This window comes from Phyllopteryx taeniolatus, chromosome 1 (assembly GCF_024500385.1).
Source record: "Phyllopteryx taeniolatus isolate TA_2022b chromosome 1, UOR_Ptae_1.2, whole genome shotgun sequence".
Lineage (NCBI taxonomy): Eukaryota > Metazoa > Chordata > Actinopteri > Syngnathiformes > Syngnathidae > Phyllopteryx > Phyllopteryx taeniolatus.
The window spans coordinates 4,202,312-4,219,138 of record NC_084502.1 but is presented as its reverse complement, the minus strand read 5'-3'; the positions used below and the strand labels follow the sequence as shown (position 1 = coordinate 4,219,138).

At 43.3% G+C, this 16,827-nt stretch overlaps 1 protein-coding gene across 2 annotated transcripts in view; it reads right to left on the bottom strand.

Annotated features, from left to right (window-relative positions):
- The window catches only part of nkain4 (sodium/potassium transporting ATPase interacting 4), a 43,797-nt gene extending 29,062 nt beyond the window's left edge, over window positions 1-14,735 (bottom strand). Inside the window, exon 1 of one of the 2 annotated variants that reach the window (XM_061758818.1) lies at window positions 14,287-14,735. In XM_061758818.1, coding sequence (XP_061614802.1) covers window positions 14,287-14,340 — 54 coding nt within the window. In that variant the 5' untranslated portion in view covers window positions 14,341-14,735. The remainder of the gene's footprint in view (window positions 1-14,286) is intronic. The other variant, XM_061758739.1, reaches the window with a different exon arrangement.
- Between the last annotated feature and the right edge of the window lie 2,092 nt (window positions 14,736-16,827).

Below are 16,827 nucleotides of genomic sequence, written 5' to 3'. Positions count from 1 at the left end.
TCAACAACAAAAAAAAAAAAAAGGAAAATATCCAATGGCACAGAATCTGTAAACAGCTTTTCGTCTGTTTGGCTGGATAAATGTAAAAAGATTTGAGTGGGTATGACATTATGGAAGTGTACAGGCATGAGAGAGGTGTGCATGCGTGGCAAATCCTCTCAATGCAGTAGTAAGCCGCTCAATTCGCCACTAACTCAATAGCCCATCGAGATGACAGCAATCAATCTTGGGGAGAGAAAGATCACACACACCCACACGCGCGCACACACACACACATCATTCAAACCCATATAGCTAAATTACTCCACATCTCCGAGGAAGCAGATTACTGGAGAGTGGGGTGGAATTTGATCACCAACACTCTTCCAGGAGCAGTAAGCTGGCAACATAGTGGCCTGTAAAAGCCTCCCACTGATCGCCTGATCTTACACAAATGTCTCCCTGGACGGTGGCAAGTTCTGCGTGTTTTTGTTTGGGGAATTTATGTGGAGAACCGTTACCAAGACATTGCATTCCTCCAATGAATAGTGTACTTCAAAATAACGGGGAATCTACTGCTGATCCGGTGTCGCTCTCCTCATCTCCCATACTACTTGTGACCAACTTTGAGGATGCATTGAAGACTTAATCCAAATGATTTGATCTCTTGTAAGGATTGTTGGATCATCATTTAGATAGTTTTCTAAGGTGAAAACAGAGTGTACCAAAAGTCACTCTACACTTCCTTTTTATATTTTGTTTCAAGTATCATTTGAACAGACGTGAGGCCATGATCAATGACAGCTTATCTTTGCCGTTTTGGGAAGCATATCATTCCCTTGTTCATGGCTTGCCAATTGACATTGGAACAGCGTTTCAAAATCGCAACCTGGCAAGAGGTTTTTCTGCAGCACAATTATCCAACACAAAGTGCAATTTACACAATCCAAGTTTTTTGAAACACGATCTGTTCTTGACAAACCAGGCAGTGGAAGGCCTGCTACTAACAACACTAATGAAAATATCAGTCTTGCATGCGTTCATGCAAAGCCAGGGAAAGACAAGCACAGGATCGCAACGTCAACAAAAGCTCGATTGAGCGGACGAGTGATAAAGCTTCACCTGTACCAACATCAGGCGGTTCAAGGGATTCATGTGGAAGATTATAGTGCTCAACAACCTGAATCGTGAATTGCACTACGCCTTGGAGCAATGTGGTGACCATGAAGCTTCTCAAACTGGCATTGAACTGCAGTCAGGGACAGAAAGTATTCTTGCCATTTGACTGGACTCCCCCAAAAGAGCATTAAACATTAAGAATGCTGCCGCTGGGTTTCTTACCAGAACAAAGAGGTGAGAACATATTACTCCAATTCTTAAGTCTCTACACTGGCTCCCAGGCAGCTTTAGAATAGATTTTAAAGTTTTGTTACTGGCTTATAAATCACTGAATGGTTTAGGTCCTGAATACATGAAAGAAATGCTAATAGAATATAAACCCAGTAGGGCTCTGAGATCTACAGACTCAGGTCAAATAGTGGTGCACAGAGATCAAAGCAAACATTGTTAAGCACCATTTAGCTATTATGCTGCACACAAAAGGAATAAGTTGCCAACAGAAGTGAGGTCAGCCCCAAGTCCAGGTTAAAAACACTTTTCTCATGCTTTTTAGAGCATTTCCACTTTTAAATGATTTTTCTTGCACTGTATGCTGTTTTTATATTTTTCTCTTTGTTTTACATGTTTATAATCTGTTTTATAAGGCTTTTAATCATGTAAAGCACATTGAGTTATTTTGTGTATGAAATGCGCTCTATGAATAAATTTGCTTTGCTTTACCAGGCAGCAATTTTGCAACGCTATTCCAACGTCTACTGTTGAGGAAGAGAAAATGATATGCTTACAAAGACTGCAAAGCATAAATTTGTCATGAACGGAACAGAGGATAGGGCCCAAAAATGCATGACTCAAAAACAAATGGACAGTTTCAAAAAGAGAGAGGTTTAATCAACGAGCAGAGGTCAGTACACAGGCAGACAATCCAAAAAAGGCAACAGTATCAAAAAAACGTGAGGCAAAAAGGCGAGGTCGCTAATCGGAACAGGGTCTAGTCTTACTGTGAGTCTGTGACGTGGAAACAAGTAATGCTGGAACGCGACGACAAGGTACAACGAACTGGCGACTAGAAAGAATGAGGCATGAGGTTAAATGCAAGGGGTATTAGGGTGAACGAGGCACAGGTGTTGAAGATATTCTCAGGAGCAGGTGTGTATGAGACAGGGGGAAGACAACAACCCTAACACACACCCATGACAGTAACCCCCGCCCTTAACGGCCAGCCCCAGACAGCCCTGGATGCGCAACGTGGAAGTCCCGAATGAGCGAATCATCCATGATAAACGCAGACGGCACCCATGAACGTTCCTCAGGACCGTGGCCCTCCCAGGCCACCAGATATTGAAACCCCCTGCCCCTCCGACGAGACGACAACAGACGCCTCACAGTTAAGACAGGGCCCCCTTCCACAAACCGGGGGGGAGGAGGGGGCCTGGAAGGTGGGACCAGAGGGGACTCCCGGGCGGGCTTGAGCAGGCTGACATGAAAAGCAGGGTGGACCCGCATCGACCTTGGGAGCCTAAGCTTCACGGTGCCAGGGTTGATAATCTTTGTGATGGGGAAGGGCCCAACAAACCTGGGAGCCAGCTTCCGGGACTCCACCCGGAGTGGAATATGCTTCGTGAAGAGACAAACTTGCTGACCCACTCAGCTGCGGTCTTGTAGGACCGTCCCTGGCGCAGCAGCATCTGGTGGGCTCGCTCCCAGGTCCTCCTGCAGCGTCTCACCAAGGTCAATGCCGCTGAAACTGTGGACTCTGAGGCTATGGCAGGAAATAGAGATGGTTGGTAACCATGCACAACGTGAAAAGGCGATAGACCAGTGGATGCAGAGGGGAGGGAATTGTGAGAGAATTCGACCCAAACAAGTTTTTGAGACCAGGATTGTGGCTCCTGTGAAGCGAGACATCTGAGCCCAGTCTCCAGGTCCTGGTTCAGCCTCTCGGTTTGTCCGTTGGTTTCAGGGTGAAACCCAGATGACAGACTGACGGTAGCACCTATGAGATTGCAAAACTCCTTCCAAAATTGCGAAATGAATTGGGGACCCCTATCGGATACCACATTCTTGGGGAAACCATGGAACTTGAATACCTGGTGTATAATTAACTCGGCAGTGTCTTTAGCTGAGGGGAATTTCGGGAGTGCAATGAAGTGTGCCATCTTAGAGAACCTGTCCACAACTGTGAGAATGGTGGTATTTCCTTTAGAGGCCGGTAATCCTGTCACAAAGTCTACGGAAATGTCTGACCAATGACGTTGTGGTATTGGCAGGGGTCGCAACTCCCCAGAACGACGTTTACAAGAGGACTTGTTAGCAGCACATACCTTGCAGGCATTGACATAATTGGTAACATCCCTTCTAACATTGGGCCACCAAAAGTGCTGTTTGACCACAGATTGAGTCTTGGCAATGCCGGGTGGCATACAGTCCAGTTAGTGTGAGCCCAGTGTGAGCCCAGTGGATGACTCTTCCCCTTCCCCACCTTGACTGTCAGCAGTTCACGGTCACCAATGTCATAATTTCTCTCGGCTGGGGTCAGTTTTTTGGAGAGATAAGTCCAAGGATGTAACTTACCATCCTTGAGACATTTCTGGGAGAGCACTGTTCCTATACCGGCATCAGACGCATCAACTTCTACCACAAACTGCTGTTTGAGATCTGGCAAAGTGAGGATGGGAGCGGAGGTAAAGCTCGATTTAAGTTTTTGAAAAGCTGCCTGACAAAGCGGGTTCCATACGAAAGGTCTTTGTGGTGAGGTAGGATCATGCAAAGGTGAGGCTATAGAATTGAAATTTCAATTGAACTTTCTGTAGAAATTAGCGAACCCTAAGAACCTTTGTACGTCTTTGCGTGACGTGGGAGTGGGCCAATTAGTCACGGCATCAACTGTGCAAGGGTCCATTTTGATTTCACCTGGAGCCAGCACGAACCCCAGAAAAGAAACGGACGCCTTGTGGAACTCACAGTTCTCAGCCTTGACATATAGTTCATTCTGGAGTAACTGCTGGAACACAGAGCGGACATGAAAGATGTGAGTCTCCTCATCCGGGGAGAATATCAAAATATCGTCCAAATATACAAATACGTACACATTCAACATGTCACGCAAGACATCATTGACAAAGTTCTGGAAAACAGCTGGAGCGTTAGTTAGTCCAAAAGGCATGACCAAATACTCATAATGTCCCGTTGGTGTGTTGAATGCTGTTTTCCATTCATCCCCCTCCCTTATCCTGACTGGATGATATGTATTTCTTAAGTCTAGTTTGGTGAAAACCTTGGCTCCCTCCAGGAACTCAAAGGTGGTGGAGATGAGAGGAAGAGGGTACCTGTTTTTCACAGTTATGTTGTTGAGACCCCGGTAATTGATACAGAGTCGCAGAGTCTTGTCCTTCTTGTCCACAAAGAAAAATCCGGCTCCCGCAGGGGATGAAGATGGGCAAATAATCCCAGCTGCCAGTGATTCATCCACATACAGACTCACCGCTCCCGTGCCCTTGCTATTGGCACCGGCAACCTTGACGTGACAGTTGCTCACAGAATGACCCAACTGCCCGCAGTAGAAGCACCGCCCTTCCCTCAGCCAATGTTGATGTTCTTCAGGGGAGAGACGGAACCTGCTCGGTTGCATGGGTTGCGTGGTGATGCTATCCAGTGGATTGAGACCGGAAACAGGGAATCTACCTTGGTTTGGCTGGTCACTGAGGCTCATCCTCCAAGTGCGCGGTGACACAGCCCGTCCAGCTCGCGATCCAAAAGCCTCTTGTCGATTTTTACGGCGAGAGCGATGAGAGTGTCCAAGTCGGTCGGCAGGTCTAGCGGGACCAAACGATCCTTGACGGCGGGGTATAGTCCTTGAAAAAAATGCATCGAGTAGTGCCCTATTATTCCACTGACTCACAGCTGCTAGAATGTGAAACTCAATTGCGTAATCTGAAACCCTGCGCTTGCCTTGGTGCAAGGTGACAAGGGAGCGAGCTGCCTCACGATCTGGTGTGGAAAATTGAAAAATTTGCTCCATAGTCTTTACGAAAAAAGTCCACGAATGACACGCGGCGGAATTGCGGCTCCATTCAGCAGTAGCCCACGCTTCCGCACGACCAGTCAGGTGGGAAATGACGAAAGCGATTATTATTATTTAGCTGCCTGCAGCTAAAAGTGGAGTTCGCAAGGAGTGATGAACGGCTTAATATTCCCAGAATCTCCATAGAACCTCTCCACTCGAGAGAGCTGTGGGCAGACAACAGCGTAGGTGGCAGGTGGCTGCATGGTAACTGCTTCACATGGAAACTTTGGTACCGTGGCGGTATCGGGTGTTATGCCAACTGGTTCCTTCTTCTGCATCATTTTCATAAGAACTTCAAACTGTGAGGCCACCTGTCTCATCATATTGTCCTGATGTTCTGATAGTCTTGCTAGATGAAGGTGGAGGGCAGCAAGCTGCTCATCCTGCTTCGAGAGGCGTTGACCCTGCGCTTGAAGGGCTTTGCGCACCGGGTCTGAGTCTGCAGGGTACATGTTATGGCTAGTTCGTTCTGTCATGAACAGAACAGAGGGTAGAACCCAAAAATGCTCAACTCCAAAACAAATGGACAGTTTAAAAAAGAGAGGTTTAATCAACGAGCAGAGGTCAGTTCACAGGCAGGCAATCCAAAAAAGGCAACAGTATCCAAAAAACGTGAGGCAAAAAGGCTAAGTCAATAATCGGAACAGGGTCTAGTCTTACTGTGGGTCTGTGACATGGAAACAAGGAATGCTGGAATGAGACGACAAGGTACAACGAACGGGCGACTGGAAAGAATGAGGCACGAGGTTGAATGCAAGGGGTAATTCGGGTGAACGAGGCACAGGTGGTGAAGATGCTCTCAGGAGCAGGTGTGTATGCGACAGGGGGAAGACAACAACCGGAACACACATCCATGACAAAACTATCAAATGATGATGGCCTCAAATATGTCTGAATGATAGCTGAAGCAATATAGAAAAAAAGGAAGTGTTTAGTGACTTATGAGCCTGTATAATTGAACAAATAAATGAACATCTCCACCAAAATCTCCAAATGATGAAGTAACTCAAGTCTTTTTATGAGAACAATCAACTAATTTCCTCAAAACTGTATTTTTATCTTTCAAAATACAAACGTACCAAGGAAGCACAGACCTCCACCCGAGAGGTCAACAGCTTTTACTACAACATATTTATTCCCTTACGTTCAGTTTGATTCATATCAAGACAGTAGTTTACCAGTTGCCAATCAAAGCAATTTGACTTTAACGGTGAAGCTATGCTCCAATATGTAATCTCAAAATGGCTCAAAAACTTCACGTGAGCGCAGGTCAGTAGTGAACCACTTTTTTCAAGTGGGACAGGGGAGACATTTTTTTTTTTTGCTGTAATTAGTGCTCAATCTCGGCATTCTCACTAAGCCTAAAAATGGCTGAAAGCACAACAATTTAGTTTTAACACATTTTTAAGAGGACAGCCTACTTGGCTAATCATATATCCGAGTAAATGCCAAACAATTAACCAGATGCATTTCTGAGCCAAATCATAACAGCTGTTATATTCCAAATTGAAGTGAAGAGAAAGACAATAACTGAGACAAGTAATGAATCACAGGTCAGATATCTCTTTGCCCGAGCTTGCCTTTACTCGTCTGCTCTCAGCAGGCAGTAAAGTATTTATCACAATTCACTCCAATTTTTCACGCATGGATAAAGTCCATTACATACTGCAGGGCCAGCCTGCTCAACTAACAGCACCAATCTGTATGTGTGGCTTCTATTGGACACACAGAGAACTTGATTGACAGATAGCGAGCCCGAGGCGGTGGCTGGTCTCACACAAAGCTGATACAGGGATTAAGAGGCAGACAGTCATCATAAAGCACTTTACTTCTCGCCGTTTGAAATATGGTCTTAGCGGCCAAAGCTACAGGAAATGATCTCTTTTGTACTTTTCTTGATTTGGGTTCCTCATCCCTGCAACTTTTGCACATTGGTGTCATTGGTGACAGAGTAAATTCTTATTATGACTCGACAGTCGAGAAAAGCAAACACCTCTTAGCAGCTGATAACTTCCAGGTGAGTGAGTCAGGGATTGTTTAAATCCACCACCAGCGGAATTTAACAGCTTTTATGGAATATGGATTCTGCCTGTTCGAGCACACATGACAATTAGAGGAAAAACATCTGAGAAGTGCTTATTCCCCATAATGAGCATGGCATTGGTTGAGAGAAGGTGGATGAATGTTCTTCAATCCTTCAACAGAGTAGAATTTGTCAAGGTAGTCATCCAAGGTTGCCGGTTCTCCCAAAGCAATTTCTGTGATGCCACCCTATAACAAATGACACTGCTGCAACCGTTGAAATGGAAAGAGAGAAATGGGCTTGCAAACAGTTCTAGTTTTATCTCCATTATAAAGTAATATTGCGGTGTCATTGATGTGGAAAACACAGACACACTTATTCAACCTTGTGCTTGGACGGGCGCACACTAGATTTCCCAGACCAAGGTTATCTCATCATAATTAATGGCGTGGTAAATTGAAGACATTAAAAGGGTAAATGGTCATATGGCTGGGGACACAGGGATGGTATATCCCAAGAACACACATTCATTCATTAGAATTATTATTATTAAGTCTAGATGAGGACAGAGAGAGAGAGAGAGATACAGTAGATAGATAGATAGATAGATAGATAGATAGATAGATAGATAGATAGATAGATAGATAGATAGATAGATAGATAGATAGATAGATAGAACTTTGTATTTGTATCCACCCATAATCTTTATAGAGTATCTCGCTATCCTGATAGATCACATTGTAATCAATAATTCAAACATATTCAAACCTGGGATCCAACAGGGAGAGAAAATGGGAAAAGACAGGAAAGAGGGGGTGGGGGTGTACAGAGCATGTGGCGTTTTAACAGAGGCGACAGTATATGTTGGGGCTCAAGCATGAACATTCATTACATATTCAAGCAGTGTCTCACACTCGGGTTACATTAGACTCTCAAGTAAAATGATGGCACATCAGGGGGATTGGGGTTGGGGGTGGCTCACAAGTCTGCGCGTGATTTCTTGTGCGGTAACCTTGGTTAAGATGGTGTTTAATCAACATTGTTTGGTGGCGCTGGTGTTGTAATGGCAGGACCTTTTAGTGAAGTGGATGATGAAGATGTAAAGGTATCGCAATCAACATGGCCTGGGTCAAGACCACTCAGAACAGAACACCGGGGGTCTGATAAACAGCGCATGGGAGCATTGAATCAGACACACACTGTTCTGTACAACCCGTTTTAGCACGAAGCTGGATTAAAAACTCACCACAGAGAATATGACAGATAAATGGTTAGACTCAGATCCAGTCAACCATTTTATACTGTTTAACTAACCTGACTAGGGTCGCAGGGCGCTGGAGTCTATCCATGTTGACTTCAGGCAAAAGGTGTACTACACCCTGGACTGGTTGCCAGCCAATAACAGAGCACATACTGTATAGAGTAGGGGTCACCAACCTGGTGCCAACCTATAGAAATTCACTTGCAGAACAATTTGTCCAAATTTGTCTGAAGTTCCGTATTTTCAAAATTTGGTCAAGAACATTACAGCGGAACAGTTGTTGCAGCATATTATGTAATAGTATAAAAACAATTCTGCATACTGTTCAATTGCACAACATAATCATTACTCTAATTTTCATTTTTTATAAATTATGACTTCAATATATATTTTATTGTTTTTGTTGCATCAACCTAGTAATGGCGGACGCAGTTGCAGCCGGAATCGACATATGAGATTTTGACGTGTCATCGTCAAAAACATCTGTGTGTATGGATTAATTTGCATTTACCAATTCTGTTTTCAACCTTGGTTAAAAAAATAAAAAAAAACATTAAAAGAAAAGTCTAAATCCGATTAATCATAACGCAAAAATCGGTTAAAACACTCTGTTTTGCGAACAAACAAACAAACAACATTGTTTATAGACTGAATTGGATAGTATATGCATGGACAATAGTTCAGATTTCTGTTTTCTGAATGTACTTGTATCTTCTCTTGAATGCAATGTATATTTTATATTTATATTTCCTATATCCAAAATTGCTCCTGAAATGATGGAAATGTCTTCATTGTGGAACTAATAAAGTTAAACTTTTCTTATGTCCTGACCCTGTTCTCAGATGATGGCTCCAGTGACGTATTAATTCATTTCCAATTTAGAGAGCATCTTCCGAAACCGCAAATTACATTTATATTCCCAGACGTGTATTAATTGGCTTGTTATTTTGTTGTTCAAACTTGGTTACTCTCTACCTTAACACGGATCCAGCCAGACCAATGTGACAGGTGTACTGCATCACTCACTTATTTCGGTGTTTTGTGACTTCATGACACTTAGCAATTAGCATCAGGTTTTTCCGTCTTTTCCTACCCACTCCTCGCCCTCCCTTCGTGATAACGTAAACGATACATGGCAAGAAGTGGAGTTTATTCGTGACCATTGAGGCGATGATTAGTGACTTACAATGTGCTGATACCAGAGCTAAGAGAACTTTTGCCTCTGCGGTTTGGCAGCCGGGGAGTGGGGGCGTAATAAAATAATGTGCTCCCAAGCAGTGTTTTTTACCTGGTCTTTTTTTTTTATTTTTTAAACAATATAGTTTTTATTTGATTGAATTCATTTATGCAATATCTGCACAGCGCCTAATGTCGGACGCTAGATTTTTTCCCCTCGCACAATATCCGGAACACTCCGTGTTATGGCCGTAACGAGTCAGCATTCAGTGACTTCCGTAACAAAATATGGACGTTCTGTAACATTTCTGTTCTGCAAAAGTTGCTCACCAGTGATTGGACATTCCAGACATGTTGTAGAAGTGATCCTCTAGCAAAATGAACAGTTCCTTCACAAAAATTTATATCATAAATTATCACAGAGAGAGTGACCCCCGATCCCGAAGCTTCATTCTACTCAGCTGGGATAACAAACACGCTCCAAAGCTGCAAACGTTATAGCCTAAGAAAGCCGTGACACAGCGTGGCAAACAAGACAGACCAGGAGGGACTGTACAGGCTCTCATAAACTGTGAGCTGAACTGCAGTGCACCATTGGGCCTCTGGGACATTGCAGCCCCATCACGAATACGTTGATTGAACGCGGGAATGCTTAGCAAGACTTGAATACGAGGAAAAGAATGGCCGATATCTCAGTTACACTACAATTCGGGCAAATGGGGCTGTCGTGGCCTCAGCGAACATAGTGTAAATGTAGCCTTAGATTCGGGGAAAGACCGGGCCAAGAGGCCTTAATCCTATTTGGCTGGTGAATCATCTATGATTACATATCATATTCTATTGCCATTCAAATGAGAGGCAAGACACATTCTACTTTTCTGTTTTTATATGAAGCTCATTTCAGAGCTGTCCATTGGGTTCAGATTGGTAATAAATATGTACATTAAAATGTCCCTCGGGAGAACACAGAACAATCAGGACCAACATCAGATTATACTTCTGCACATGTATAGTACATTCTGTCATCATAATTCACATACAATTAACTGAGAAATGAAGGAAAATGTTGGAATATTAAATTCCTTCAAGCTCCGGTAATGGCTTCTTTCTTGGCGCTTACCACTCCACAAAGTTCCATGGAAATCTATTGAGTAGTTACAGTGTAAAGCAATCATACTAAAAAAAAAAAAAAAAAAAAACAATGAAAATAGAAAGTGTTCTTCGCACACTGGAAAGCCTTAGCCTCATTCACATCTACTTAACCAGAAATAGGCTCAGAATCTTCAGAATATTCTGCCACATACAATATACTAGATCCGCTGGCGTTCTAGTTTGAAGGGATTCTCTGAATGGCAGGCTGGGTCTAACACCCACAACACATTTTACATCTGCTTGGATCATTTCAATATGCCTGCTGTGTGGTAACTGCCAACAGCTGAAGTGAATATAGTGGGAACAAAATATTAATTATACTATACAGAACGCCATGAATCACTGTCCAGAGAGGCACTGTGTAAACTTAATGGTGAGTGAACCAATTACCTTCTCATTTCCAATGACCTGCTTACTAAATCCCAATTGACTGTGCCAAGGTAATGCAGTCCATGATCATTGACCAAACATTAAACTACATTAAAAAACACATCTGCTATTTAACAAGACACCCGGTTTGGCAATTTGGGCTGAGTAGTAGTTTTAAGTCTAACACCCTGGTCGATAAGCGTGAAAGAATTGGCCATTTTGTAACCATGCAATTTCCTTAATCTTAATTACAGCAATCTAATGCATTGATATCAACAAGCTATCAATGGGCAGATTAATGTATGAGTGTGATTGCCAGCACACTTGCATACATATAGAGCGGGTGGAGGGACAAAATGTTGACCGACATCCAAAATTCCTGATGAATATTCAACGACAATTATGAACGTTCTATTGAGCACGAGAATTAGTAGTCGAAGCACACTGGGGTGGTGGTAAACTCAGCCTAAATCCCTTGTAATGTGTGGGAGATGACAACATGCCAAAGGATCACGGCTAGCGTTTAGAGACAATGCTATTCAGGATCTGCTTCACTCAGAAAAAAACTTTCTTCGATGCACTTCAGCTGAACCCTCTCGGAGGCTCTCACTACAAAGTTAGTTTATTTGGTAGCTGCTGTACATCACCATAAATTTAGGAAAAGTGGACAGTCTGACAATGAACAGTTTCTCAGGCTGCCGACTGCTCGAGAGAGATCAAATAATATGCCTTGCAGCTCTTTTTACATTTCACTCATGGAAGATGTGCAGCATTTCCTCTCCTTATACCAAGACTGTTATCTTCACACTCAACTTTTTAAGGCACTAACAGATGTTCGGATAGCACCGTCTTACAAGTCTGCGGGTGTTTCTCCGAGGCACCTGCAGCGCTATATCTGAGCATTCATCCTGGTATTTTGTGGTTCCATGTTCTGAGCCGACCACCATGGTTCTGGGTGATTATGTATGAGTTTACAGCACATTACTGAAAACCAACCTGGACCAATGCAAAGGGCACCGTCATCAGTCATCCTTGACTGACCATAATCTCCACTCATCCAATCTCATGGCTACTCACTGACATTCATATTGCAATGAATCTACATTGGGTCCCTAATACTATATGTCCAGCGCTTCCATGCCAGGTCATCTTAAGGTCAACAGCTAAGATAAAACCAGCTCCTCTGAGTACAAACAGCTCATTAAGCGGCCCAAGCTTCCTGCCGGCACTGGCCACTCTCTGGGGTTGATCGCGGTTCTGACAACCGCCCAGGCCTGCTGTCTGGAATAGTTTGGCTGCCGAATGAGGAGGGAACGGGGACAATTCGATCAATACACCAACCTCATTATCCACTACCTTCCGTCACCGAGCGTAGGGTCCCTACGCTAAGGCCCGCTGATGAATAAAAGCGCTGCACAATTCAATTAGGCGATGGCCGAGATGGCAAAACAGCTTTGATCAAAGCTCTCAGCCCAGATAATTAGCACAAGAGGTGCTTCGGAGGAGCTATTTTTACATCTGAGCGGCCGACTATGTCGTTTTGTTAATGTTACTTCACCCTGCTGGCTCATTGTCAATGCATAGGTTTCCTCAGGGGAAGATCGGGGCCCCATACTTGCATGTACAGTCATGCAAGCGCACACGCACATATTCAACCTGCTTACCTTTTGAAAGGTCATTCAAGGTTTAACGCAACCCAGTTTAAACTCATCAGAAATCTGCAAGCGTGCACATGTGTGTTTCTGCAGATAGGAAGCGTCAGTTCATCCAGTGCCTTGGGGAAAATAAAGCCGTTTCCTGGAGACTTCAGGGACTTTAGGCAGCTCGCTGACAGCTTTATAAACCTCTTAACAAATGGTCCTTCTCTCTAATAAGGACTGATGTCTGAGAGGAGGTTAGGAGAGGGAATAGGTGTCCCCCTAAAGGTTGCTTCATAGTTTTTGTCGTAATGATTGTGCGTGTGCTATCCAGGAGAGAGGCAATATCATAATTTTACACCCCGCCCCCCAACAGACTCTCCAATGACGGTCTAAACAAATCTAAAGATCGCAAAGACGAGTGTCACACATGCACACGGTTAAACAAGGTTTCCTCTTAACAGCTCATTCAGTCTTAATGTGCCAACTTGTGCTGTGTGACGCAGAGGAAGAAGGAAACAGGCTGGATGGCTGCATGTGAAGCAAAAACAACTCACCTCGCAAGTGAAGAAAATAGGTTGAATACCACCTGCTATTAAAATGTGCACTTGAGGAGGCTGTGGTATGGAAAAGCTCGATTTGAATACAGCCGTGAATAACACCTGAATAAACAGCTGCTGAAATGCTTGCGTTCGACTGGGCATTTACACATTATTTTGGGTTTATTTCCGGGGGGGGGGGGGGGGGGGGGGGGGGGGGTTGGGAAGGCAAGACAATGCATGCAAAGGAAAATGCAACTTTTTCTATTCATCTCTCCTACAGCACTTCCCTACTTTATTTAGTTCAGAGGTGACAGCAAGTGATGGCTCAACAGCAAAAAAAAAAAAAAAAAACACCCTCCCAACCTCAAATCATGTCAACCTGAATCATAAAAGAAATCAACACCAACAGCACTGCTTCTCTCACAACTTCTTTGTCATCATAGGATTATTACAATTGTTGATACTGCTGTTGTTGTGCCTATTGTTCTCCGGTCTAGCCACTTCCCCTCGAGTGGGCGTTTCCCTCAATGTTTCTTTCCTGGGGGGAGGGGGGGGGGGGTTCCTTTCCTGCAATCGGTTTTTGTAAATCTACGAGGAGTGTTGACCTGCTCAAGTGCCTTGAGATAACGTCTTGTTTCTGAATCGGCGTTATAGAAATCTAATTGACTTGACAACACATCACAGTATGGTAAACTATATATAAATAACCATAAAAACAAATATCAATAAAGTCACTGGTAAATGCCAAGTAAGAAAATCTGCTCGCATATCTGTTTCTAATTATTCTCTCATATGTTATAATTGAGTTAATAATTATAATTAAGTTTGCTTGCCATCTCACACGCGCAAGAGGTTAAACATTAATAAAGGTGCTTTCTGAGGTAACATTCAAATTCATTCTAAAAGCCAGAAACCGTCATGTCGCCCTGTTAATACACCGAAAACACTAAATAACGTCCACTTACCAACTGTAAAGTGCAAATAAAAATGAGCGTGCACCGGCCGCTGCAGAAGCCCATCGTGCCCGCACTGACCAACTCTGAGCCGGGACAGAAGCACTTGGAAAAGCCGCTCAAACGAGATGGAATATCCCCAGCTAACTCAGTCTCATGTCTTCTCCTCCAGCGAGTTGTTTTTTTTTTTTGCTTTGCTTCCCCCCCCCCCTCAAACACAAAACGCGAAAGCGTCGCGCTGAGCTGTTGTTTCCGTTGGCTTCTCGGGCCGGTCTCAGCCGGGGTGACTGGCGGGGAGACGACGGCGGTGAGCGGGGACGGTGCAGGAGGAGGGGCCGCTGTTGCTGGAGCGGAATACCCGGAGGCGAAGATCGTAATTGGAGGCGTCAACTTGTCTTCCTATTTCTTGTCTTTCTAAAGGCACACACGAAAAAAAAAAAACGCCTCGCTTGTATATTTGAAATTGTCCCATCGGAGGAAATGATCTATTTGTCATGGTGATGGGCTGCAAGACTATTTCAAAAGTGTTTAACTCGACAAAGAAGGTATGACAAATAGCAACGAATGCATACTTATACAGTGGGTGGGGGGGGACAAATCTAATGAGTGTGTCGCGAGGATTGTCAATTTACGGATGGGAAAGAGGCGCCATCTTGCGGTTTTAGGGTGAAACACACGTTTACAATAGTCAGTGAACCCCCGCACATTCGCGGTTCAGTATCCACGAATTCACAACTCCTGGCAACAGAAGCACTCCACCAGGCATTTTCCACAGGAACACCTGCGATGGAAATTATTTGGAATTAACATCAGACTTTTAACACGAAGGCTACTTTTCACATTTCACTTGTTCCCATTGACATTCTTTTCTGGCATTTCTGCTAATGTTCTTACAATAGACATCCTCCAACTTAATAATAATTTCCTTGTGCATAGCTGTGTGTTTTTTGTAGTTCACTCATGCTTTTTTTTTAAATAAAACATTTACTTCAGTGCCACGTATGAAGCGATCCCAAATGGATTTTCATTGTTACTGTAACAGTGACAATAACCAAACCATCGATATCCGTATTTAACCAGAAATTAAACCCCACTGAGACTGCTGCCTCTTTTTCAAGAGTGTTCTCTCTTGAATCAATATGACGCAAGTATAAATAAAAAGTAGTCCTCCAAATAATTACTCAAGAAAGTGTCGTCCACCGTGCCGCCTATTAAAAATAGGAATGTGCAAATTGACCAACAATATCACTTTCACTAAAACTAATCAATTCGATCTGTATAAAAGAACATGAAATTTAGGCAAAATCAGCCACAAGAAATGGTCTGCGGTCACAAACCAGAACAAAAAGATCCCCCAAGCAAGAATAGATAGATATAAATACATGTAGCGAGCAGAATGCACCGCAAAGTAACAGAGTAAAGGTTTCTTTTAAGTGTTTCTCCTTAACAAAATTACAGTACTCAAGATGCAAAATTGTGTATCAATGTGGGTTTAACTTATGTTAATTAAACGGAAATTTTTGCTTACAACATAACGCAATGCTTTTGTGCTGAAATCAAATGTTCACATTGTAATACAATAAAATATAATGACTTGAAGTTTATGCATAGACCCATGTAAACATATTTTACCCGAACTGTAAAGTGCTGATCTTGCAAAGTGCTTGAGTTTGACCAAGGATAAAGTGTTATTTTCAATTATTTTAAACAATTTTTTTTAGGTCTTCTTTTGCCTTGTGGGAAGTTGCAGCTCAATACAATATATAATGGAAACAATCTTAAAAGCAACTCTCATTCACCCCCTCCTTCTTCGTGCACTCTGTGCATGGTGGAAGGTCCCACCTCCTAACTCAGCTTGATAAATGTTTTACAGCTCTGCGGCCCGAGCGAGGGAACATTTCACATCCCATTTCATCACACACACCCATATTATGCCGCTGTATGATGCCGCCGATCCGCGCTGCCCTTCCTTTACCCGCGTCCATTCGGGCCTGGGAGGACCTTGTTCCAGTTCCTTAAAGTAACCTTAGGATATTTATGTGAAATCACCTTGAAAATGAGGGTTTTGATCATACTGGGAGCTCACACGCTACAAATGAGCAGCGTGACGAGTTTGAATAGTGGACCAGCAGGGAATTCTAATCTGTTCAAATGCCAGGTTTTTGTGACATAAAAAATTAAGACCAAGATAAATCATTTGAAAACTTTTTTTCCCCCCACCACTAATGTGACCTATGACCTGTACAACTCAACTAAAATATAATTCGATCTTTTTGAGCGAGGGAGTAAAAATAAACAACTGAGATAATGTGGTTGCAAAAGTGTGCACACCCTCTTATAACTGGAGGATGATGGCCGTGTTCTGAATTAAACAATCACATTCAAACTCACCTGAGTCACCATTAAAGTGCCTATGATTACCCCAAATAAAGTTCAAATGTTCTAGTAGGCTTTTCCTGACCATTTGTTTTTGCCTTCAAGCTGAAGCCTGAATGCACCTACACTTGGAACAGTTCATAATTCCTTCCACCCACCAAGCAGACTTTTTTTTAT